We start from the raw sequence: 27123 nt of genomic DNA, 5'->3' as shown, positions 1-27123 counted from the left end.
CCAATTAAAGAGCATTAGTCTAAAAGGGACTACATGACATACTACTTCATTTTCACTGCCCTACTTTGGCTGTGCTTCAAACCCTGTCTACGGGTGTCATGTATGTTAGTTTTGGATCTACTGGCATTTAGTAATTTCATCTGTGCAAAGATGACTGCTGAAAACATGAAGGTAAAAAACGAGCAAGCTGTGACCTGACATGACTTCCAGGCTACGCTCAAATACCAGAAAGAAAATGATGCCCTTCAGCAAAATCACCCACGCCAAAGTGAGCTTCTGATTTTATATGTTATTGTCATTACGTTGTTCATAAACACCTGGAGCTGAAGCTGACTCGCTTGCTCTTACTTTACTGTCCTGGCGTTCCAGAAATATCAGCTTCTTACAGTAAACCATGTGTGTCACTGTTTAAACATTAGTCATGAGGAAATTTCGGGTCCTGCAGATTAAAAGACTTGCTTCTCGATACCTTGCTTTGCAAAACGGGTTGTGCTCCAACCCTCGGCAACAAGGGGATTTTTGGAAGTAGTAATAATGAATGAAAATGAACAGAAATGAAAAGCCTCATATAAAAAGTCACAGGAGCTTCACATCTAACTAATCGTAACAAGTCACGTGACTCACGTGAAATTGACAAATGTGATTTTTGCAGTTCACACGTATTTTTGTACATTGTACGTTATTCTCTTTATTTCGTTTTACTTCAGACACTTATTTACATGTCTAATTTTTCATATGAACTCTTTGGACACAACCACTGAAGCTATACTGTGTGTTTGGAAGAAAAGGAAAGGAAGATTTGGTGAAAAGAACACACTGAAAGCTATTAAGCATCGGGACAGAGCATGGAGCATGAAGCACTGGGCATCTACTAAGCTGTGGGGTTGTTTGGCAAAATGGATTCCAGTAAATTTCTAGAGCGGTCGGTCTGAAACTGAAGTCTGGCTTCAACAATACAACAATGATCCAAAATAAGCCTGGTAACTGACCATTAAACACTTCTACTTCATTAAACCCATGTTTGGGCATTTAGCTTGTTGTTGAAACAATCTAAATCAGTCCTGACCCATCAAGGCATGTGCTGAAGGTGTGCTGTGGTATCTAGCACCAAGATGTTAGCAGCAGATTCTTTAAGTCCTGCAAGTTATGATGTGGGGCCCATGGATGCTTACAGGACTTAGAGGGTACTTTTGATAGATACTGACCACTGCAGACCGGGAACACCCCACAAGAGCTGCAGGTTTGTAGAAGCTCTGATCCAGTCGTCTAGCCATCACAATTCGGCCATCCTTGTCAAACTCGCTCAAATCCTTACGCTTGTCCATTTTTCCTGCTTCTAATACATCAACTTTGAGGACAAAATGTTGACTTACTGCCTAATATATCCCACCCACTAACAGGTGCCATGATGAGGAGATCATCAGTCTTATTCACTTCACCTGGCACTGCTCACAATGTTATGCCTGATCGGTGTATTTTCCTTCTTTCCTTAATTTTTCTGTTTATTTGTACGCATTCAGTATAGGTTTCTAACCATGGATTTATTTTGCTAAGAAAGTTTGGACTGGAGCACAGCCACACAGCTCCTCTTGCTTTGCTGACCTGTGCAGAAAACCTGTGTTGGCTAGAGAAAACCAAACACATGTTCAATCAATGCACTTTGTGCTTTAACCAACGTGATGAAACATTTGGCCTTGCCTGAGAGACCTCACTGTGCCAGATCATAGCACAACATTTACATTTCTGTCATTTAGCATGTTTTATACAACTGAGCAATTGAGGGTTAAGCGACTTGCTCAGCTTGGTGGTCATGGGATCCAAACTCACAACCTTCTTGATCAGTAGTCCAATGCTTTATTTACTAAGCTACCACATCCCCTACAGTAGACTCCAAACATCTGAGTGCACTATGATGGGGACCGTTTGTATTTCATCAGTGTTTATCGCACACTAATACAACCTTCTGTCTTAGATGCTTGTACAACTTGTACAAAGCTAATATGCATGTGTAAGGCTAAAGAGCTAGCTACATAACTGTGGGGGAAAAGCCATAGGTAATTATCAGCTGAAATCATTCACATGTTTAACCCAATTGTGCTTTAATCAGTCAAATTGTGTCTAAACCTTCGTCAGAGAAATCTACCTTTCGATTAGTTTTTTTATTTAGTACATTAGATAATCATAAAGACCTAGCAAACACCTGCAGAACAGGCATGTCAGTTTGTTACCTGTCTGAATGGCTAGCTAGCTAGCACTGGCACAGATGAACTGTAAACAAACGGTAGCAAAAATGGCTACCACCGTAAATGAATGAAACATGGTATTATATAAGCTGTTGTGTAATCAAATGGCTGCTACTGTGTTAGCAAATCATTACCTACATAACCTATAGAGATTGCTCAACACTCAAGTGGTCATCACAGTGACTGACCACTTTTCTGGAAAACATATAACTCCGATTCATGTTCTGTGTACCTGATTTAAAACAGACTAAATGTGACAGTGTGTATCGCCTCTCATATGTCACTATGCAAATGTAAAATCACTGGCTAGCTAATCCTTTGCTCTGCACACAGATCGACTTAATAAAAGAGCCTGTGTGTGTGTGTGTGTGTGTGTGTGAATGATCTTTAACCACATGAGTTGAAGAAATTCTGTCCCAGTGAATCAGTGGAAAGGGATTATGACTCACTCATTTAACACTGAAAACAGTGATCATTTACTGGAATAATACACACACACACACACACACACACACACAGAACAATTTTACTACACTGCAGAGACTCTGTCCCTCTTCTTGACGTCCTGTGCCTGAACGCTGTTTAAGTGAAAAACAGTAAATGTGCTGTATATTGTTTATAGAATTCCCTTAAAGCTAAATCTGACTTACTTTTACTACCTGAGAAAAAGGATAAGCTAATATAATCATAGGAAATAAGAAATGTAAGCCAAATCATGTAAACTAATGCTGTAGTTGCTGTAGCTGTTCTATTAGGGCGGTGGTAACTCAAGTGGTTAAGGCTTTGGGTCATTGATTGGAAGATTGGGGTTCAAGCCCCAGCAATGCCAAGCTGCCACTGTTGGGCCCTTGAGCAAGGTCCCCCAACCCACCTTGATCCAGTGGTGCTGCATTATGGCTGACCCTGTGGTCTGACCCCAACCCCTAAGGAAGGGATATGTGAAGAAAGAATTTCACTATGTATATGTGACAAATAAAGACAACAAAAATTATAAGCTAATATAATTATATGAAATTGTATGCTTACAAACACTAGGAAATAGTAATATTAGCATAAATAAATTAAATGTTAAGTGTACCTTGATTAAATGTCACAACAATGTCATGAAAACCAAATATTTGTGTACAAAAAACCCTCTTTTACTCAATTATACAGTTTGTTAGGCTAATATAACACTAGCTAGATAGATGGAACCGCCATACTTGGTGACGTCATTAAACGTTAGATTTAACGTTCATTGAAGATTTAATAAACCTGTAATGGGTGATTTAATATAAAAAATGAATTCATTTACTTACTACCTGGATAAAAAGCACAATAAATAAGAATTGTAAGCTAATATAATCATAGGAAATGAGAAATGTAAGCCTGCTGTAAATTATTTGTTAACATAAGTATATGAAATTCTATGCTTATAAAAACTAGGAAATATTAATGTTAGCGTTAATAAATTGTTAAATGTTAAGTGTACATTGATTATATATTGCATCGATGTCATAAAAACAAAATATTTGTCTATTTATTATGTCGAAAGAATGAGATATTAAGTATGATAATGTGTTTAATTCAGAGTTATTAGGTTAAAATATAACATGATATTAAGTCCTGAACTTCCCTGTACATTTCTTTCTCCACTTTGGTGCTTTGTTTTTAACTTTTATTGATTAAACATCCTCTATTCGTTTTCGTCTCTCACTTTATTTGTGCCTCTCTTGTTTTCTCTGTGTTGATAATACTTTTTTTTTTTTTAATTTTGTTTACGTAAAAAAAAAACCCAACAACCTCAAAACAACCCATAAAGAAATCTAACTTAAGTTGACTTTGCTAAAATAACGGAGACGCGTCTCGCACAGCGCTTGTACTGGTGACGTGCGGTTTATAGTCGTCTCCGGTTAGCATAATGCTAACGCCTCAGAGTTGGAGAAAGCTGCCGTGATATTCCTTACTGGCAGAGGTGGGTAGAGTATCCAAAATCTGTACTCAAGTAAAAGTACAAGTACTTATAGAAATATTTTCTCAAGTAAAACTAAAAGTAACAATCTTAATAGTTACTTGAGTGAGAGTAAAAAAGTATCGGATGAAAAAACTACTCAAGTAGCTAGTTACTAGTTACTGATCTGATAAACCAGAATTTCAAGCTACTTGGGAGGCTTTCACACACCTCTCCTTAAAAGTCTCTTTGTTCTGCTTTTATAAAACATAGGTTGAAGTACAGTAGCCTGTCTCAGTGCAGTGATGGCCACATCTCAGTCCAGTGATGGCCACATTAACATTACATGACCTGTCATTTGCAATAAAATCTCAAACACACCCAGGTGTTTCTCTAACAGTTAACTCTGTCTTTATTTTCCCATTCACAACACAAACTTGTCAGCATCTGCATTTAAACAAGCTAACAGAGAACAAAAGGGAAGGTCAATCCTCTGATGAAATAATAATAATATATGCATTTTATAAGTACATGCATTCTTTAGGTAGGAATAAAATCAAATACAATCCCGTTTTTGTTTTGTATGTATGTTCTACACTTTGTTGAGGTGTCTGTATTTGTGTATAAATGCATGACGTCACAGTGTGCTGTAAAATTGATGTAGTTTTGTGGAAAATGGGTGTGAAATTGTCCAGACGTTTAGAATGAACGTTTGTTCATGAACCTGAGTTGTTTGTAAGGTTCACAAGATATTGGTCATTGCTTGCACGAGAGGGAATATGAGGAAAAACATTCGGACAGTGTGAGAAATGTGCTATTAAAATAAGGTCAATGTGCCCATAGTTACCAAATGACCATTAATGGACATAACTGAAGTGGACATAGACTGAACTCAAATGGACATAGACTGAACTTGAGGCCATGGGTGATCTGCCTCCGTTAACTCGCACACGTCTTCCTCTGCTTCTGCTTCATCCTCTAAACATGCAAGCGGGAGATCCGTAACAGACTCTCGCGAAGCAGCCTCTCCAAAGTCTCGCGAGACTTGTGAACAAGCCATATAAACTAATTATTTTAAAATCTCATATTAATTATTAGCATTTGACAGTAACAGAGGAACGCTGCCAAATGTAGCGAAGTAAAAGTAAAGTTTTTTCACTAAAAATGTACTTGAGTAAAAGCAAAAGTACACATCTTTTAAAAAAATACTCTAAAAGTACAATTACCCAAAAAATTTACTCAGGTAAATGTAACGAAGTAAACGTAATTGGTTATTACCCACCTCTGCTTACTGGTGTGGTAACATTAGCATATTTATCGGCTACAACAAATGTAAATGTTTACAAAAATACTTTACTACTTTATTTTTTGCCATAAACTTTTTTTTCCTGTTCGAGTAGTGGTAAAAAACACTTTATTAATAATTAAACGTTTGTTAGGTTCATATAAAAGTAACTGGCATAATTGGTGCCGTCATTAAGTTCAGTGAAGATTTAATAAACCTGCAATGGTAAAATATAAAAATAATTTAATTTAGGAGCATGTATTTGCGTATTTCTATGATATAAGTAACATTTAAGCATTAAAAAAGGATTGAACCTTTATGTTTTAATGATTTAAACATATTTAAACTTTTATGATTTAAACACCTGAGCACAATATTCCTTCATTCATTCAGTGATTTTATATATAAGCAAGAGTTTTATCCTGGACAGGGTGAATCCCGAACCTCTCCTGGGAATCCTGGGATGAGATCAGGATACACCCCGGCTGGAAAGGCAGTCCATGCACATACACACTCACACGCTTAATCATGGCCTGTTATGTTTTTGGAAGGTGAAACTACACAACCTGAAAGAAACCCCTAGAGATGCGAGCTGAACCAGAACCCAGCATCAGAATCAAACAGGGAACCCTTGATGGTGTTAGGTAGCATTTCTACCTGCTGCACTTAAATCCAAATTAGTTGACAAGATATCTGTTCTTTCTCTATCACAAAAAACTTTTGTCTGTCAGGGTGAGTCAAATAAAAAAAACAAAAAAAAAAACGTAAAAATGTGACATTAGTATTAGTGAATTAAATAGTAATAATAATAAAAAAAGTACGGAAACGTGTTAAGCGCTGGATCACTTGCTTGTAAAGAAATACAATCATATCTATACACACACAGAGTTTCTATAAACTTTGCAAAAATCTTTGTTTTCATTTGAGTCAGCCTAATATATTTTCCCTCATCAGTTTTGAATGTGCACACAGGTTAATGCATACCTCCCTCTACTTCTCTCTCTCTTTATCTATATCTCTCAGTGTTTCTCACCCAGAGTGGGTCCAGGCCACTGTCAGTGCAAAGCTTGTCCATCCAGACGCCTTCCTTTCCTCTGCACTCTTCTCCACTTCCACCGTAAGTATGCACTACTCAGGCAGACTTTTTCTCCACCGCTCCGTCGGAGGTCTGAGGACCGGTCCCACAGCTTTTTTTTTTTTCTCTCATTCACATTCACACACTCTGGAGAGTGCAGTCTGAGTGCAGGTTAGTGTGCCAGCCTCTTTAATAAGCTGCTTCTTTTCTCTCTCTCTCTCTCTCTCTCTCTCTCTCTCTCTCTTTCTCTCTCTCTCTCCCCCCTCTCTAAAGGGAGGGTGCCAGACTTCCCTCAATCTCTCACACACTTTCTCTTTGTAATTCCGTTTCTGGTGTGCCAGAAGTCATCCAGCCACACACACTTTTAAACCTAACAGGAGAACATGACACTAATAACTCCTAATGAACCTTTATTACACATTATAAATGTTCTCAGTTTAAGAAATGAAAGAACCTCATAATGTGACCACATTTATCTGCATATCATGTACAGATTTATAAGCTAATTAGGTTATTAGCTTGCTGATGGTTTAATTACTGCAGAATTTTGATTTAAGGTCATATATATATATATATAAATAATGATATATGGAATAATAATAATAACTATTATACAATTATGAGACAGCAGTAGCCTTTGCACCACAAAGATATATAATACATTATAATGCATGTTTATAATGTTTTATTCACTAAACCAGTGCCAGAAAGCACAGAATCCTCACCCAGACAAATGCAGACCATCACACTTTGGCAGTACAATATAATATATGACCATGAGGTGAACTCTTGACCATAAGCCTCTTGGTGGTCCAGTGGCAGGATCCCATGCTTTCATTGACGAAGCCTGGGATCGATTCCTGGGCAGGAAGCTAACCCAGCTGCTGAAGAGTTAACTCTCAGTGCCAGTCCCAAGCCCAGATAAAAATGGGAGGGTTGCATCAGGAAAGTCATCTGACGTAAAACCTGTGCCGAATTGAAACATGACTGAAACATGGACCAAATGATCTGCTGTGGTGACCTTGAACAGGGAGTCAACATGTGAACTCTTGACCATAAGAACTTTGAAACAAAAAAGGTTGAGAACCTTTGGGTGGCAAACCACAAAAGTGTTTGTGTTATAGTCAGACGATTGTCAGCTCAATCCCATGGCCTGCTGTGGTCAGGCATTTTGAGAGCCAAATTTGCTGTGCTGTGGGCGGGGGTGATGACCTCCTGTCATGTCAATCACAGTGATACTAGCCAATTGTGGTCACTTGTGGTCTGGTGTATGTGGAAGAGGGCAGATAGTTTGTAGCTATGCTGCCAAATTCAGGTGAAAAGGTTTGATTTTAACAGGCCACCCAAATAGGTCAGTTTGTTTACTGATCTGTTTACTGACTGTCACCTTACTACTACGCCATCTGGTGTCCAATACAGTATTAACCCTGATGTGTTTGTGTTTGAGTTGGATGCTGGTATAAGTGGATCAGATTCAGCAGTGTTGCTGACTTCTGCACAATCCTGGTGTGATATACGCTCTACAACAACCTCCACTTTTCGCCAACACCATGACCCCGAGAAACATCTCTGTGCCAAAAGGTGTGGCAACAGATCTACCTCAGATAGAGGACATGTCCTGTTATTCCATCCAGATTATTAAAATGTTGATGAGTAAAATGGGAATGAGTGAGTGTTTCTATCACGTCCATTTAATTTTCAATCACTGCTACTACTGTTGATGTTTTAAAAGCCAGTGTAGTTTATAATAATTATTATAATATGTTTGTGCATCGGTGCAGAGTCTCTCAGGAGATTGTCTAAGAATGATCAATTTTCCAAATTCCTAGTCATTATACAAAATTCCTTGTGAATATAAACACCTGATTTGGAGGGATGTCCCAAAACTTTTGACAATATTGTGTAGACAGATATATATATATATATATATATATATATATATATATATATATATATATATATATATATTTAATATTCCCATACTGTATTACAATCAGATGTATCATCCCTGAGTAATGATCATATGAACATCTGGAAAATATGACTTCTTTAAAAAGCATTTACATCCTGCTGCCTACATTCAAAACCTTATGTACCTGCTATGCAGATATGACCTTAATGAATAGTATACTTATTATTTATAATAAAATAACACACCAATTATGAAAGCTTTTTCACAAATCAGCTGCTGGAGAAAAGTGGAAAGTGGGTGGGTGAATGAACAGGGATGCATTTTTATTCATAGTTTCACCATATCTTCTGTGTAAAGTGCAAAAGATGAAGGGGAGGATGAGGTTTTCCTGGTTATAGTCTGAATGCATAAGGTCACGTAGCAGTCAGTGGATCCGAAATGACCTTGTTGGGAGTGTTTGGTGGAATTGTGTAATGAGTCTGACTCACATTCATGCCCAGAAGTTTATTAGTGAAGGCACAGTGACATGGTCCAAAACACAAAACCAAAGCAAACATCCAAAAAAAAAAGAACTAAAAGGTGAGCCAAAGGCAAAAGTGTATAAAGAATGCAAGTCCTGTCAGTCAGAGAGATTCTAATCAACCATGGGCATCTATTGGTTCATAATAGCGCAGTTACATTCCATATCTTAAAGTGTTACGGTACTATGTCTGGTGTAAAACCTCAAATGAGTAATATGTAGGTCAAGACAAAGTGTAAGTCTCAGAACATTGACCCTAATATCTGCATAGGAGGTCATGTTTATGTGCAGGTGACTTGAGCAACTGTGTGGGGCAAGAGGTACCTAAGAAGCACCCCAAAAATGGTCGAAATTTTATTGTTATTATGATTATTATTATTAGTAGTAGTAGTAGTAGCAGTAGTAGTGTTAATATTATTATTATTATTATAGAAACCTTTGTACCTTTGTACTATAGCATTGTGTCTCTCTACTGGACAGCACTGTGTCATTAGATTTGATTGGAGTAAAACTAAAATTCATTAGAATTTCACGTTAATCTTATTTTATTCTAATCAATATAATGGCCCTGATGGAGATGGCCATGAATGAGATGCCACTAACATTTTCTGCATTATGAAAATGAGCTACGAAATAATTAGTTAGAGTTCAAATTATGCACATAGTGCCACGCTTACACTCTTAATTGGTGTGTGGTGGGTGTGTGTGTGTGTGTGTGTGTGTGTGGTTTAGTGCATTGGCTAGACGGAGCGGCAGTGGTAAACCAGACATCGCTCACCTCCACATCCTTTCACTAAAAATGAGAAAACCTCAGTCTAGTCAAAATGATGGTGTTGGTTTAGTCCTCAGTTCCCAGACTGCGTGTATATATAGACAACCCAGAAATCAAATTGAAGCATATATCGTAAAGTGTGTGTGTGTGTGTGTGTGTGTGAGATAAAGAGAACAGAAAGTTTTAAAAAGAAATTATACAGTCTGTCTGATTCTTCCCACATCAGACGGCTGTGTTGAGTAAACTCTACTGCTTGTGTCTCTGGACTTGACTCAGACCTTAAAAGTAATTTTGGACCATGCAGATTGATTAGGACCACAGATGGATCTCAGACACTACAATTTGGGGATCTGGTTTTGAGTCTCTCAGACTCTATGGCTTTGTACTCTGGACCTGACTTGGAGACAAGAGTTTAGGATGCTAGACACTTGACTAGTGTCTACAGTGTGGGACTCTGAAACCTTTATCTTGGGTCTCTGGACTAGAACTTTGAATTGGATTTGACTTCCACTTGTGAATCTGGTCTTAAATGTCTTAGGGGTGTAGATTTGACTCAGTCTTTGTAACCTGGGCGTCTGGGTTTTTCTCACACCCTGGCTGAATTGGCTCAGATTATTTTTCATTTTCATTTCATTGTCTGTACCCCTTATCCGATCTATCCTCGGGTCACGGGGAGCCCGTGCCTATCTCAGGTATCATTGGGCATCAAGGCAGGATACACCCTGGACAGAGTGCCAACCCACCGCAGGGCACACACACACACTAATCACTCACGCAATCACACAATTTAGAGAGTAGCACATCTTTGGACTGTGGGAGGAAACCAACCAAGAGAACATGGAACTTCCTTAGGAAGGACATGCAAACTCCACACACACACAGTGAGTGGGAGCAAGACTCAAACCCAGGACGCTGGAGGTGTGAGGCAAACATGCTAACCACTAAGCCACCATCCCTCAGCTCAGGTTATATTAATTTCAATTTAATTTTATTCATATAGTGCTTTTAGCCATGGGCATGGTCTCAAAGCAGCTTTACAGAACGTAGGGAATATAGTACAAAAGCTCAAGATTATTTCTATTAATCCCTAATCCCAAATCTCTAATGAGCAAGCCTAGGGTGATTGCAACTTCCTTAGATGGTAAGAGGAGGAAACCTTGAGAGGAACCATACTTAAAAGGGAACCTCATCCTCATTTGGGTGAATTATTTGACTTGGGACTCTTGAATGATTTTGTGGGTTAAGACTCAAATCAATATCTACAGCCTGGGAAGAAGCTTCTAGAGAATAGAGTTGTATGCTACGGCTTGTGACTCTTGACCTGACTCAGTTTCAATGTCTGGAGATTCTTGACTTGAATCACAATCTATGGCTTTCTGTCTCTGGACTTGATTTAGACACTGAGGCTTGGGACTCTGGACTTGTGTCATCCACTGTAGACTAGATTTAGAAGCTACTGCTTAGGCCTCTGGTTTTACCTACGGGTTACAACTCTGTACCTGAGTCAAACGTTAAACACTTGAGTCAAATCTTGGGACTCAGCCTGGATTACACTGTTTGGGATTCAACACAGACTCTACTACTTTAGTAAAGTGGCTCAGGTGGCTTGGGACTCCACTAAGTAACTACATTTTGGGACTTTAGACTTATCTCAGACCTGACTCATTGTCTATAACTGGGCTTTGTACGCAACTAAGGCACTACAGCTTGAGACTCTAGACTCCTACTCTCTGGCCTCTGGAATTAACTCTATAATACTTTAAAGCAGGAATTGCGTTCCCTATGTTAATGGGCTGCATAGTTTTCCACTGTAGAGTATAAGGAGTCAAGTCTGCACTTTCATTGGAAACATCTAGGTAAAATACTTACCACGTCAGTCTAAACCAGTCAGACTGGGATTTTAAACTAAAGCACTAAATAACTAAATGGAAATATAATTCATTTTTGTAATTGAAGTATTGTGTAAACATACACACTCTAAAACAAATCCGTAATAATCACATCTGGAAGAATTGCGAGTGACTGCAAGTCTTCCTGAGATGCGGCGGTGTCATAAAAGAAGTTTTGTTTTGCTTAAGGCTTGTTATCTTAGCAACCAAATGAGTAGTTTTATTTAATGTGGTCTCCTTATGAATGCTCTCCTCTCAATAGCAGGTAGTTATATGCACACGTCCCACCCTGACAGAGCACCCCAAACTCTGATAAAGGATTAGATGTTCAGACAGTATAGCCTGTAATCGACGTGAAATAAGTGCTAATGATCTTCCACCATCCAGCACACAAAGTCTTTTGCCATATTTTGGTCTACATTTTTCATACCATCACCACGTTTGCAGTCTGTTTGATGACCTGGAGGGCTTTTATTAAAGAAATGCAAACATGAAATCTTCAAATGGACTCTTTGAAGCGAATGACTGGACATTATGGCCAGACTTTGATCTGCATCACATATTTATCTTTTTGCTCTTGACTTGTACTTCTACTATTTCTATCTAAAAGCCTCAGTGTTTTGCACAGATCATTAACAAACATAAAAAAAAATGTTTGTTGTGACTGGTGAAAAAGCTGGACCTGAGGAAGAAAAGAAACATCTCCGTGAAACAGCCACTGAGCATGAGGCAGGGATTCTTTCTGGATGGGATGCCGGTCTGAACAGCAAGTTCAAGCCAGAGACGGAAGACCAAAAAACATGAAGCACCACTGTGGATGAGCAGCTCAAACCAAAAAGCACAGGGCAAGTGTGGGAAGATGGGGACGATTCCAATGGGCCAAATCAACCTAGGGGTTAAGGGGAGACATATTATTCAGGGGAGATATACGACTGCTGATCGCATGATGTCCAACAGCCATATCATAACCTATCAGGTGCTCTAAAATTTCCACTACCCTGGGATCAGTATACAGATGACATTTGTCAAAATGTCAGAAAGAAACTCCACCACTGAGTCCCCCATTTATCAAGAAAACTAAGAGTTTCTCACAGTAAAGCTGAAATTTAATACAATCAACAATCTCGATGAAACTCAAAGATAATTTTCCTCTATTTGGAAGCATGCACAACTAAATAAATACATTTTACCCCCAAGCAGTATCTGAGGGCTAATGACTACAAGGAACGCTGTCAGGTTTCCAGAGATAATCACAAATGTAAAGAAATGAAAATAACCTACCTAAATAAAGTGTCCATATAATCCTATAGTCAAAGTCAAGTCAAAGAAGCTTTATTGTCACTTCAACCATATATAGCTGATGCAGTACACGGCGAAATGAAACAACGTTCCTCCTGGACCAGAGGTGCTACACAGAACAAAAACGAAGCACAGGGTGATGCGGACATGCACAGAGCTAAACTATACTTTCAAGGTGCAGAATTCTTTAAAAACTAAAGTGCAGATGATTACGAGACAGTGCAGAGGAACAAGACACATTACATGACTGTGTGCAAAAGAACAGTGCTATATGCATGTTATTCCCATGAAAAAAACATTTAATAAAAAATGCAAAAGTACAACAACAGCATGAAACATGAACGCCTACAGAGGCTCTGTCCTCTAAGTGTTCGAGACAAACACTGAGTGTTACTGAGTAACACCTGAAAGCTGACCCATACACACTGTTTGTACTTGATTGTCCGGGCTCTGTAACAGCTTCACACAGACAAAGATTACAAAGATTCCTGAAATATTTTGCCCTGTGCGACTGATATAGATAGATACAGGTAAAATGATAAACTGATTCAACAAAATATTTTGGAATCTAAGTTCGTACTGAAGTTTACATTCACAGGGTCGAAGTGGTGCAAATATGGAGGTTCTTTAATGTCAAAAGTTCTTTACATTTACAGCATTTTGGCAAACACCGTTCATCCAGGGCAACTTTATTTATCATTTACTTTATTTAAATATTTATCCCATTTACACCCCTGGACATTTGAGGGTTAAGGGCTTTCCTCAAGGTCCCTGCAGTGGAAGCCTGGACTTCTGCATTGCAACTTTTCTCTTATTATTATTCTTGAGGTGTTTGACATAACCCTTTATTACGTCCTCTCACCACCTAGTGGCTCATGTGAGTGTTTTCCAACACAGTTATTATTGTGTGGGTGTAATTTAGAAAAAGGAGGGTTCAAATCCGTGTTTTAATATATATACAGTCGGGTCCATAGGTATTTGGACAGTGATATTAGTCATTTTGTCTCTGTACCCCACCACAATGGATGAAATGAAGCCATCAAAATTTGGTTAGCATGTGGAATATTTCATTGACAGTTTAAGAACTACAGCAATACTTAAACTCTCAGAAGTTATGTAAAGTCTAACAATTACAACTATAAGCTTTATTTTTTAAAATCCTTTGCATTCAATGACTGCCTGGAGTCTGGAACCCATGAGCATCACCAGAGGTTGAGTTTCCTTCCTTGAGATTCCTTGAACATGGCTGCCTTCATTTCCTGCTCTTTGTGGGTCTTTATGCATTCAGTTTTGCCTTCAGTAAGTGAAAAGGATGTTTGGTTTAGATCTTAGATCTTTTCTTTGAGATGCTCATGGGTTGCTTTTGTGATATGTTTTGACTGAATCTTGACAGAAAGTAAAGCACTATAAATTAAAAAAATATATCCTGGTATTTTTTATCAGCAGTCACATCATCAGCACGCACCAATGCCCAGTTCCATTGGCAGCCATACATGCCCAAGCCATAACACTGTCTTTATTATGTTTGACCAGTGATGTGGTATGCTCTGGCTTATTTTGATCTTGATTTCATCTCTCCAAAGCATCAGAACTGGACAGGATTTTTTAGAAGTTTTCGAGCAAAGTCTAATCTGGCCTTTCTGTGCTTGAGTGTTAAAAGTGGATTGCATCTTGAGGTGTCTATTAATCATATCCTGTACATTGTAATGACACACCTCTTTTCTTGAGAGTGTTCTTGACTTGGCTAGACACTGTGATGGGGGTTTTTAATTGTTTTCCGTGGTCTTCTGGAATTTTTGGTGTTGCTGTGCTCACCAGTGCATTTCCTCTATTTAAGAACCAGATTAAGAACCAGACTGAACTCTGATCTTTTTGAACTAATGATGACCTCTTATACTTACATCAGTGCTTAGTCCTGTGAACCAGTATCGATGTATTCATTGATAGAGACTTCTATATATAAGCAATTCTATAAATCACTCTGTATAAGACCATAAATGTAAACCAGTACAGTACATTTAACCAGTAAATTTCTACCAAATGTAAATTCAGCTGTCATTCCTGTAGTATGAAAAAAACAAAACAAAAAAAACATAAAAAACAATAGAATTTACTTTGATTCTGAGAAACCGCAGTTCCAGAGAAACTTTTAAAGTAGAAACTACGTCAGCAAGTCAGCATACCTGTGTGAACGGCTATCTCCTGGAAGCAACATTAGGCTCATGGTTTCAGTGCAAAAGTAAAGAAATAAACTGTCAGAGCAAAAGTGGGCATTAAATGTTTGACCATTTAATGTTTAATAGTGCTCTTTAATATTTAATGATGCTATTGCCCCAGTTTCTACACAATCAGAAAGACATATGTTCTTGAAGTTTCACTCGTTCCTGGTGCAAAAACTCAGATACAATACATATGGATTAGATAAAAGTACATATTTGTATATGAGGTAGGTAGGTGGGGCTGTATTTATTTTGCCCACTCATTACTTTAAAAATTTCCCAATCTGAAATAACTGCTAAACCAAGCCTTGGTCCCTGCATTGGAAATCCTCCACAAGTTCTTTGGAAAAGTGTGTTTTTTTAAAAGCAAGGGATGTTTCACAGTGGACTTAAAAATAGAACACACACACATCAATAACACATTGTCCAATAATAAGCAACCATATAATCACTTCTTTCATGTAATATTCTAACTATATATTCTCATGACTGGGGGGGGAAAAACTACATGTAACACCATCACAGTAAATTTCCCGATGGTCTAAATTTTCAAACTTGTGGTCGTTCACTCTCTCCGTCTAACCACAAGCGTCTGTTAAAGCTCTGCAGAACGGTCACGCTTCATACACCAGAATGTCTGAGAACATACCCAGACTTCAGTCTGCTGCAAGAACACAATAGAGCTCTCAGTTTGGAATGGAAAGCAGGCCAATGAGGCACACTGACATCATTTAAGTATCGAAATTTTCTGTTTAGATATTGGGAAATCTAGTTTATTTGATTTAAATTAAATTTTTTATTTATTTCTCAATATTTATGTATATCGGCGAGAATCAAGGTGAAGGTGTACAAGACAGTGGTGAGACCGGCCATGCTGTTTGGTTTAGAGGCAGTGTCACTGTGGAAGAGACAGGAGTCAGAGCTGAAGATGTTGAGGTTCTCTTTGGGAGGGACACGGTTGGACAGGATTAGGAACGAGTACATCAGAGGGACAGCTCATGTTGGACGTTTGGGGGACGAAGTTAGGGAGGCCAGATTAAGATGGTTTGGACATGTCCAGAGGCGGGAGAGTGAGTATATTGGTAGGAGAATGTTGGACATGGAGCTAGTGGGTGTAAGTGTTGAGGATGCAGAAGATAGGGATAGGTGGAGAGAGATGATTCGCTGTGGAGACCCCTGAAGGGAAATGTATTTATTTGTATTTATTATTTATTTTGCATTAAGTATGAATATATTAAAGGACTTTAAAGATGAGTTTAATATTTCGTTTCTTCATTGATATCTACTGCTGTATTTTTCTTTTCTTGTGAGAACTTTGCACTGGACTGACATCACATAGAGACCCTCTTACTGCTAGCACAGTTTCAATGGCGTAACTAAAATATATTTTTTTTTGCTAAGGTGTAGAGAGATTTAAAGATGATAAATTTTGATATCATCACGCTCATTCACACTCACACTTTCAGCTTCTTCTTTGGACAGTCTCATCAGTGGAACAGTCCTAAAGATGGCAGCAGAGATTAAGAATGAAGTGTGAAGAAATGGATGAGAGGAGATACCATTTATTCATTTCATTTAGAGGCTCATGTTTTCCATGTAGTGTGTAATTCCTCTAAATGTATTATAGATTTATAGGGTTTGAATTCTCAGCCACAGTAATTTAGCTAAGAATTCAATAATTGTCTAAATAAATCAGTTTTAGGCTATACACCGATTAGGCATAACATTATGACCAATTGCCTAATGTTGTGTTTGTCCACCTTTTTGCTGCCAAAACAGCCCTGACCCGTCATGTACTCTAACACCTTTCTATCAGAACCAGCATTAACTTCTTCAGCAGTTTGATCAACAGTAGCTGGTCTGTTGGATCGGATCACACGGACCAGCCTTCACTCCCCACGTGCATCAATGAGCCTTGACTGCCCATGACCCTGTCACCGGTTCACCACTGTTCCTTCCTTGGACCACTTTTGATAGATACTGACCACTGCAGACCGGGAACACCCCACAAGAGCTGCAGTTTTGGAGATGCTCTGATCCAGTCCACATGTCAAACTCGCTCAAATCCTTACACTTGTCCATTTTTCCTGCCTCTAACACATCAACTTTGAGGACAAAATGTTCACTTGCTGCCTAATATACTAACAGGTGCCAAACAGTCTTATTCACTTCACCTGTCATTTAAATATTTATTAGACTATATGTACTGTATGTGGGCAGCACGGTGGCTTAGTGGTTTGCACTGTTGCCTCACAGCAAGAAGGTCCCAGGTTTGAACAGACAGGGGCTTTTCCTGCATGCTCTCCCCGTGCCTGTGTGGGTTTACTCCAGATACTCTGGTTTCCACAGTCCAAAAACATGTACATTAGGTTGACTGGTAATTCTAAATTCTAAAGGTGTGAGTGTGTGGTTGTCTGTCTATATGTACCCCTGCCTTTTGCCCAATGTGTGCTGGGATAGGCACCCCAATCCAGTGACTGTGGTGACCCTAATGAAAATGGATGGATGTACTGTGTGCACCTAGTATTAAAGAAAGACAAAATAACTGTGTGGTGTTTGTCTTTTCACTGGCATGGAGAGCATCTGAGGAATGAAATACAGAAGGAGTTGTTGGAGAGGATCTACAGGAAGGGAGTAATGAATGGAATATGGTTGACAACCCTTTTTTAGTCCACCAGAATTTAAAGCTAAAACGTTTACCTTGACAGTTCATATGTGTAACGTTTATCTTTAATATGATCGTACCAAAATGCCTTGCATTTCAGTTTCTTGGGCATCAATTTCTTGGGAAATTGTTTCTAACTAAAGTCCCCTTCCTTCCCATATATTCTTGTTGTTTATTATTGTTTTGTGCTGTAACGCTGGGTAATGGAGATAACAGCTGGAAAAAAACATGTATTTTTATCTGACCTTTCATATGCATGCCACATGACCACATATCAGACACCTATCTGACCTAGACATACACACAAAAGTCGAAGTCTCAGATCAGATCAGATAAGGTGTTTGTACCTCATTCCAGCATTTCCTAGAATATCAGTTGATGACAGCTGATATCAGACATCTGATATCTGATAACAGTTGATAACAGTTGATATCAGACCTCTATTTGACCTAGAAATACACACAAAAGTCGAAGTCTCAGATCAGATCAGATAAGGTGTTTGTACCTCATTCCAGCATTTCCTAGAATATCAACAGTCATTTAAACCAGAGCGACACTGCTCAGACTACAGCAGTTCCTGAAGACGAATTAATGAACAGATGCCTTTTGTTAATGAATGTGGTCTTTATTTCACACCACACAAGCTTCATATATGACCATAAAGCAGACAGTAAAGTTTGGATTGTCTTTCACAGATAAGAAGTGTCAGAGATGTATATGAATTCAGTATTCAGTGCATTTCTCATTTACTCTGTCAAAAATTAATTATACTGTAATTATATATCATTGCTGCCTAATATATCCCACCCACTAAGAGGTGTCATGATGAGGAGATAATCAATGTTATTCACATCACCTGTCAGTGGTCATAATGTTATGCCTGATTGGTGTGTGTGTGTATATATATATATATATACACACACACACACACACTATATTGCCAAAGGTTTTGGGACTATGCTCTGGAGTCCAAATGCTGAATTCTCTTTCACAGATAAGAAGACATCAAAGTGTCAGAGATGTAAATGTATTCAGTATTCATTGCATTTCTCATTTTCTCTATCAATAATTAAAGATAGTGTAATTATATATCATGGGAACAACCCTAGCTTGGTAATGCTTTTGTGAACTACATTTTTTTTACAGTCTTTGTTTACTGAAGATTATGCTAATCTTGATCATCTGGAGATGTTTATGTGTTTCGGTTCAGCAGAATCCTCAGACCATCAAATACCCAAGAAGAGAATTTAAACCCAAACCTAAGGCATTTGATTTTTTACAAACTGTGTGTTTCATGTTTATGTGTTGAGCATACTGTATGTAGTTTATATCCCACGTAAAGTTAATCTTCTATTCCAGGACATCAGATTTCTCGCTCTAAGAATGTAGAGATAGAAAGAGGTGATTTAAAAGCAAAAAGCCATCAAGCACATTTCTTGAGAAAGAGAAATCTGCAAGTCAAGTCAAGTCAAGAAGCTTTTATTGTCATTTCAAGCATGAACAGCTGACCCAGAACAACATTTCTCCAGAACCATGGTGCTACATAAAACAATACAGAGATAACAAGAAGCCATTTGCCTTAGCCATATAAAGGGCATCGTGTGCAACCTAGTGCAAACAGTGCAAGACAAAACAGACAATACAAACACTACAGGACAGAGACACAAAATAGCACTGACCAGTGTACAGTACATTGTGCACTGAGGATCAGGAGGGAGATGTATTTTGAGGTGGTTAAGGCTCTGGGTCGTTGACCGGAAGATTCTTCTGGGGTTCAAGCCCCAGCACCACCAAGCAGCCACCGTTGGGTCCTTGAGCAAAGCCCTTAACCCCACCTGCTCCATGGGCACTGTACCATGGCTGACCCTGCACTCTGACCCCAACCCCCAAGGATGGGATATGCAAAGAAAGAAAAAAGAAGCTGTGCAGTAATGTACATATATGAGACAAATGAAGACAACTTAATTTAAAAAGAGGAGGACTGTAAACAAAGAGGGTTCTTGTAAATATATACACTTATGTAATAGAGGGAGGTGGTCATCCACAATGCTGTTGGCTTTGAGGATGCAGCGTGTGGTGTAAATGTCCATGATGGAGAGATACTCCAATGATCTTCTGAGCTGTCCTCACTATCTGCTGCAGTGAGCTGCTCAGGACGCTCTCGATGGTCCCTCTGTAGAACACAGTCAGGATGGGGGGAAGGAGATGGGCTTTCCTCAGCCTCCTCAGGAAGTAGAGGCGCTGCTGGGCTTTCTTGCTGATGGAGCTGGTGTTGAGTGACCAGGTGAAGTTCTCTGCCAGATGAACACCAAGGAATTTGGTGCTCTTGACGATCTCCACAGAGGATCCAATGAAGAACAGCGGAGAATGGTCACTCTGTGCTCTCCTGAAGTCAACAACCATCTCTTTAGTCTTGTAGACATTCAGGGAGAGGTTGTTGGCCTTGCAGACTGTTAGCTGTATGCTGTATGCTGACTCTTTGTTCTTGCTGATGAGACCCACCACGGTCGTGTCATCGGTGAACTACCTAAATATAGCTATAAAAAATAGCTATATTTAGGTCACGTCCCTAAACCTCTCAAATTGGCAGTCATTAAGCCTCTTCTTAAAAAACGTAAATTAGACCCTAATGAAATAACAAATTACAGACCAATTTCAAACCTTCTGTTTATATCTAAAATATTAGAAAAGGTGGTGTCTGCTCAATTATGCTCCTTCTTACAGGAAAACAATGAAAAATCTCTGAAGAATTTCAGTCAGGTTTCAGGCCCCATCATAGTACAGAAACTGCACTAGTTAAAATCACAAATGACTTGTTTTTATCTTTGGACCAAGGCTGCATCTCAATATTAGTCTTACTTGATCTTAGTGCTGCATTCGACACTATAGATCATAATATTCTCATAGATCGCTTACAAAATCACACAGGTATTCAGGGACGGGCGTTAAAATGGTTTAGATATGGAAGTATAATAGTGCCAAAGTTCCTGAAAGCAAAATATCCTATTGAATCACATGAACTGAATAAAAACTTGTCACAAAAAAGAAGTTTGAATTTTTCTGCTTTGAAATTTGATCTGAATGAAAAAAATCCTTACAGCATTTACAAAAAAATACAATCTTTATTATTTTTCAACCTCACAAATTCAGGTTGAAAAAATTCAAGTATTAAAATTCAGGTTGAAAAAATTCCAGTATTAATATTCAGGTCGACAAAATGCGAGCCTTCAAATTCAGGTCGAGAAATTCAGGTCTTAACATCCGGGCTATTACAGGAAGAGCAATGGATTGCCGATGTCTCTGGCCCATGTCTCAGTGCACTTTAAAGTGTACATCATGCTCCCTGTACAGTTCACTTGGAGGGGAATCACTTTGCCTATTGGAACGCGGCTCTTGTAATTAACCCGCAGTGGAGAAACGGCTCTGAGTGAGAGTGCAGGGATTGCGGGGGCTGTGAAGACAATGGACCAGGGGCGTCGCTAGGGCTAATCATCATCATTAGGGCCACAAATGATTTTAATCTAGCCCCAAATGTTTTATCCCGAATTTTGCCAGCGGAGAGGAATTAAGTAAATGTTGATCATTTTAGTTACTGTACACAATATTGACTGACATCTCTCTCTCTCTCTCACACACACACACAGGCCAAAATACTTCGAGAGTGTATGTCCTACACCTGTCAGTCTGCACAGCGCCGCTGTCACACCACGTGACTAAAACACCTTACAGCCATTGAGCGCAACAGCAATAAAAAAAAACTGTCAGAAAACACAATAATCTTATTATTCAGATAAAAGTCTAACTTCTATTTAATGTTAACACAGTTGATAAAAGTCGGCTAACAAATGTATGTTGTGTAAAAAAGGAGGCCCACTCTCTCTGATTCTGGAAACCCCGGACATATCGGACCCGTTTGATTATTATTCCATACGTAAGACATACAAAAGCCTTAAATTAAATAAGCCTAAAGATAGATCTAAATAAAATATAAACTGTTAAAGAACTAAGACATTATTCTGAACATCATGAATTTTTTATTATTATTATTATTATTATTATTATTATTATTATTATTATTATTATTATTATTATTATTATTATTATTATTATTCAACTAATGCAGTATTTAAGTTAAAATACAGACATGGCTTAGGTGAACACTGGACCAGACTCCATCATTCGGCTGTTCTGTCTATTGAAAAAGGAATTCTCAGCACTATTAATTCTAGTATGGTAACTGACCGTTTTGCTCAAGTCCAGTCTCAGAGATACTCTCTGATGATCCCACCCTCAAAGAAATAGGACAGAAAAGTCACCAAGAGCACGAAGTAGACAAGATACAAGCAGCAAGACAGATAAGAGAATGAGAGAACAATAGGAGAAGAGAGGAGAGGCTGTAAAAAAAAATGAAACACAAAATAATACATACAGTAGTGGCAGCATAATTCAGGAATGAAATAAGAGGTGCAAGTATAATAAAGATTATTGTAAAATAATAATAATAATAATAATAATAATAATAATAATAATAATAAAGGACCTACACGGCACTTCTGTAAAAGAGATAATATTGCATGTGTAAGAGAGAAAATGTCTTGAATTTAATGAACTTTTTTTTTTAGTAAGACTCTGAAATGAAGGGAGGAGTCAGAAAAAAGATTGAATAAAATTTTATAAAGTTGCATACTATTTGTGTTGATTTGTGTTTATTATTAAACATCCTTATTAAAATCCTAGAAACGCCCCTGCAATGGACCAAGGGGTAAGTTAAATTAGTTTTATTAATTAACAGGGCAGTATGAGTAATTTTACTGTACTGTTAAAAATAATAAAGATTGTATTTTTTTTGTAAATGCTGTAAGGATTTTTTTCATTCAGATCAAATTTCAAAGCAGAAAAATTCAAACTTCTTTTTTGTGACAAGTTTTTATTCAGTTCATGTGATTCAATAGGATATTTTGCTTTCATGAATTTTGGCACTATTATACTTCCATATTTAGATCCTACCTGTCTGATCCATACCATTTTGTAGATCTAAATGAAGAACTGTCCGGTGTAAAGCCAGTGAAATACGGGGTCCCACAAGGGTCAGTTTTAGGACCTCTGCTTTTTTCAATATACATGCTTCCCTTGGGTATCATCATTAGAAGACATGGGATTAGTTTCCATTGTTATGCCGACGATACCCAGTTATATATCTCTTCAAAACCAGATGAAATATCTACATTGTCTAGATTAACTCAGTTAATAATAAGATATAAAAGATTGGATTACCGATAATTTTTTATTACTAAATCAAGGTAAGACAGAGATATTCCTTATTGGTCCAAAAACCAGTACACAGAAGCTCTCACAATTCAGCTTGCATTTAGAAGGATGTACTATTACCACTAGCTGGACAGTGAAAGACCTGGGCATAATATTAGACAGCAACGTGTCCAATATTTGCAATATTACAAAAACAGCCTTCTTCCATCTTAGAAATATTGCCAAGCTTAGGAACATTTTATCTGTATCTGATGCAGAAAAGCTAGTTCATGCATTCATGACCTCCAGACTGGACTATTGTAATGCATTGCTAGGTGTTTGTCCTGCATCTTCAATAAACAAGCTACAGTTAGTCCAGAATGCAGCAACCAGAGTTCTTACCAGATCAAGAAAATATGATCATATAACCCCAATATTATCATCCCTGCACTGGCTACCTGTTAAGTTTAGAATTGATTACAAACTAGCCTTACTTACATACAAGACTCTGAATGGTTTAGCTCCCACGTATCTAACCAGTCTTCTAACCCGTTACAATCCACCACACTCCTTAAGATCACAAAACTCCGGACTTCTGGTAGTTTCCAGAATATTAAAGTCTACAAAAGGGGGTAGAGCATTTTTGTATTTAGTTCCTAAACTTTGGAATAGTCTTCCTGACAGTGTTCGGGGCTCAGACACAGTCTCCCAGTTTAAAAGTAGATTAAAAACATATCTCTGTAGCCTGGCATACACATAATTCCTCCCATAACCTCGTACTCCAGTACATCTGATCAAATGCACATTATCATCTAGTGCTGCTAATATAATGAACGGCGGCTATGCCAATTCCCTTCCACCTGTTCCTTTTTCTACCCATCCCGAGGCATCTGGAGATTGTGCCAGCTCCAGTAGACGGAGGCCAACCCTGCGAGGATCCTGAGGCATCCAGAGATGGACCAGCTCTGGATTCTGCTTGGTGAGGATTTGGGTATATCAAAGCAACGCTGTGGTGTGATTTCTGACCACGTACCTGTTTGCTGTTTTGGATTTAATAAAGCTGCTAATGGATCCTAAAGCTTTGTAGGGTGGGGTTGAGGGAGGAAATAAAAAAATCACAAGTGTATTTAATTAATTTTACACCCACAGCACACAGGACTCAGTTACTGACCACTCTGGACTCTATGAGAACAAGGTAAAAAAAAAATGACAGAGTACGAAATTCTGTGGCCTATGTTTAAGTTCATCTAAACATACTGATCATCCATAATTCCTTCTGTATAATAATGCTGTCCTAATTTTGACACCAATGCTGTACTTATATGCAAGGTCACCATGGATTGTTTTATATTCTGCAACTTCATATCAGTCTCCAGTTGATCTATTTGATAAATGACCTGTTTCCAACCATGAAGCAAGGCTTAACTGGATATTTTTATCTTGGTGAATGAACTCAGGGCATCCTGATGGTGCACTGCTGCCTCACCGTTCAATCCTGACCTCAGGTTACTGTCTGTGTAGTGCTTCGTATCTTTCCCCTGTGTCTGTGTAAACTTCCACCAGGTTTTCAGAGTTCCATCTATCTAAACAAATGGCAGTAGGTGGATTGAGTGTAATAAAATGCCCCTAGGTGTGAATCAGTGTGAATGACAAATGTCTTATGGACAGTGTATTCCCTGTACTTAGTCCTGGACTTCCAAGGAACGACCCTGACCAGGACAAAGCCTTAAAAATGAAAGAATGAATTAACGAATGTACTCTAACTGTATCAACAAGTCCAGATAGTATGTTTAAAAATTGGTGTACATGTCTTATATCTGGAAATTGAGTCACGTCATGTCTTATATCTGGAAACCGAGTCTGCTAAGCTGCGCAGATGAGCAGTGAAATGTTTCGATCTAACTAGAAAGAAGTCTAGTTGACATGTCTCAACTTCCAGATAACCACATCTGGATGACTGAGAATCTTCACAATCTGCCTGTCTTATAGATCATACAAATCAAAACAAACGTCCCAACTAGACTAATATTCTCCTATTCACTGTCCATTCACTTCTCCAGTACTGAAAAAAATAGTGACTCAATACTTGAGACATCCACACTGCACAAAAACCACAATCTGCATTCTATATTCCCACACTGATGATGCGGTGGGCATGCTGATTGGCATCGTAGAAGAAAGAGACGGTAACTGCATGCTTGCTGGCTGGGATCCAGTTGTGCTTAGTAGCTGGACCGATCTGGAACATGTACTGAAAATGGGTCGCTCCCTATGTGAGAAACAGAAAATGACAGAACACCAGAACAAGATTCTGTATTTAAGAAAGTGAATGACATATAATCAGGCATAACATTATGACCACTGAGAGAGAAAGTGAAGAACACTGATTATCGCCTCATCATGGCACCTGTTAGTGGGTGGGATATATTAGGCAGCAGGTGAACATTTTGTCCTCAAAGCTGATGTTAGAAGCAGGAAAAATGGACAAGTGTAAGGATTTCAGCGAGTTTGACAAAGAGCCGAATTGTGATGACAAGATGAGTGGATCAGAACATCTCCAAAACTGCAGCTCTTGTGGGGTGTTCCCGGTATGCAGTGGTCAGTATCCATTAAAAGTGGTCCAAGGAAGGAACAGTGGTGAACCGGTGACAGGGTCATGGGCGGCCAAGGCTCATTGATGCACGTGGGGAGCGAAGGCTGACCCGTGTGATCCAATCCAACAGACGAGCTACTGTTGATCAAACTGCTGAAGAAGTTAATGCTGCTTAGAAAGGTTTTGACAGCAAAAGGGGGACCAACACAATATTAGGCAGGTGGTCATAAAGCTATGACTGGTAGGTGTACACACACACACACACACACGCACACACCCCAAGGTACTATTAAACACTTAAGCACAATAATTTATATGCATGAAGGACTTTCAAGGGCTCTTACAGCATATGCAGTTTTCCATTAATATGAATATTAATGTAAATGATGAATAAAATGTACTTCAGTCCAGCATTTCGATTGTTAGCTTTAGAAGCAAATGATTTTGGTACACAAATATAGTAAAATGGTCATTAGCTAACCCACCTCAACCCCATAGAACACCTTTGGGATGAATTAGAACAGAGACTGTGAGCCAGGCCAAAACTGGGACGTCTGTCTTTACATGCACATGAATGTAATATGGAGTTGACCCGCCCTTTGCAGCTATAACAGCTTCATCTCTTCTGGGAAGACTTTCCACAAGGTTTAGGAGTGTGTTTATGGGAATTTTTGACCATTCCTGTAGAAGTGCATTTGTGAGGTCAGGCACTGATGATGGACTAGAAGGCCAGGCTCACAGTCTCCACTCTAATTCATCCCAAAGGTGTTCTATGGGGTTGAGGTCAGGACTCTGTGCAGGCCAGTTAAGTTCCTCCACACCAAACTCACTCATCCATGTCTTTATGGACCTTGCTTTGGCCATCCCATCCCACTGGGAGAATGAAATTGTCCAAAATGTCTTGGTATGAAGCTGAAGCATTAAGAGTTCCTTTCACTGGAACTAAGGGGCCGAGTCCAACCCCTGAAAAACAACACCTGAATTCAATGATTTGGAGGGGTGTCCCAAAACTTTTGGCAATATAGTGTACCTTCCCATACCTGTCTTGTACCATAATCACCAAACATGTTATTTATACTATGATAAATGATTCTATTCAGCTTAACAGGGAACAGTGTGAACATTGTAATCTTGCCTGAATCCTTGCTGTATGTTTGTGTATCTCATGAATTGAGATATATTGTTTGCATATCCTCCGTAAACCCTCGTTTACCCACTCCAGCTGCTCTATGGCACACAGCTAAAAATACATACCCACCCTTATTGCAAGTCATTTGTGTCAGTCAATATGTACTAAATAAAGCACTTAATGATGTAGTGGGAAATGGGACCAGATGGCTGTCACTATGGAGGCAGTGGTTTTGCTCTCTCCAGAGATAACAAGAGGCCATTCAATTGTGCAGTGTCGAATTAAGTAAGGGTTGTAGATGACCATGAGATTTTGACATGGACTTCCCCTAGTTTTAAAGTAGTC

The 27123-nt window shown here is 38.7% G+C and overlaps 1 protein-coding gene across 2 annotated transcripts in view; it reads right to left on the bottom strand.

The window, feature by feature from the left end:
- LOC131363955 (multidrug resistance-associated protein 1-like) overlaps positions 1-6750 on the bottom strand; it is a 37796-nt gene extending 31046 nt beyond the window's left edge. For both annotated transcript variants that reach the window (XR_009206405.1, XM_058406961.1), the window contains exon 1: positions 6492-6750. Coding sequence is in view for 1 of the 2 variants with exons in the window: in XM_058406961.1 (XP_058262944.1) it covers positions 6492-6533 (42 nt within the window). In the remaining variant the exon portion in view is untranslated. The remainder of the gene's footprint in view (positions 1-6491) is intronic.
- Between the last annotated feature and the right edge of the window lie 20373 nt (positions 6751-27123).

Source organism: Hemibagrus wyckioides, linkage group LG02 (genome assembly GCF_019097595.1).
Source record: "Hemibagrus wyckioides isolate EC202008001 linkage group LG02, SWU_Hwy_1.0, whole genome shotgun sequence".
NCBI classification, from domain to species: domain Eukaryota; kingdom Metazoa; phylum Chordata; class Actinopteri; order Siluriformes; family Bagridae; genus Hemibagrus; species Hemibagrus wyckioides.
The sequence above is the reverse complement of the archived record's forward strand: the minus strand, read 5'-3'. Positions and strand labels throughout refer to the sequence as shown.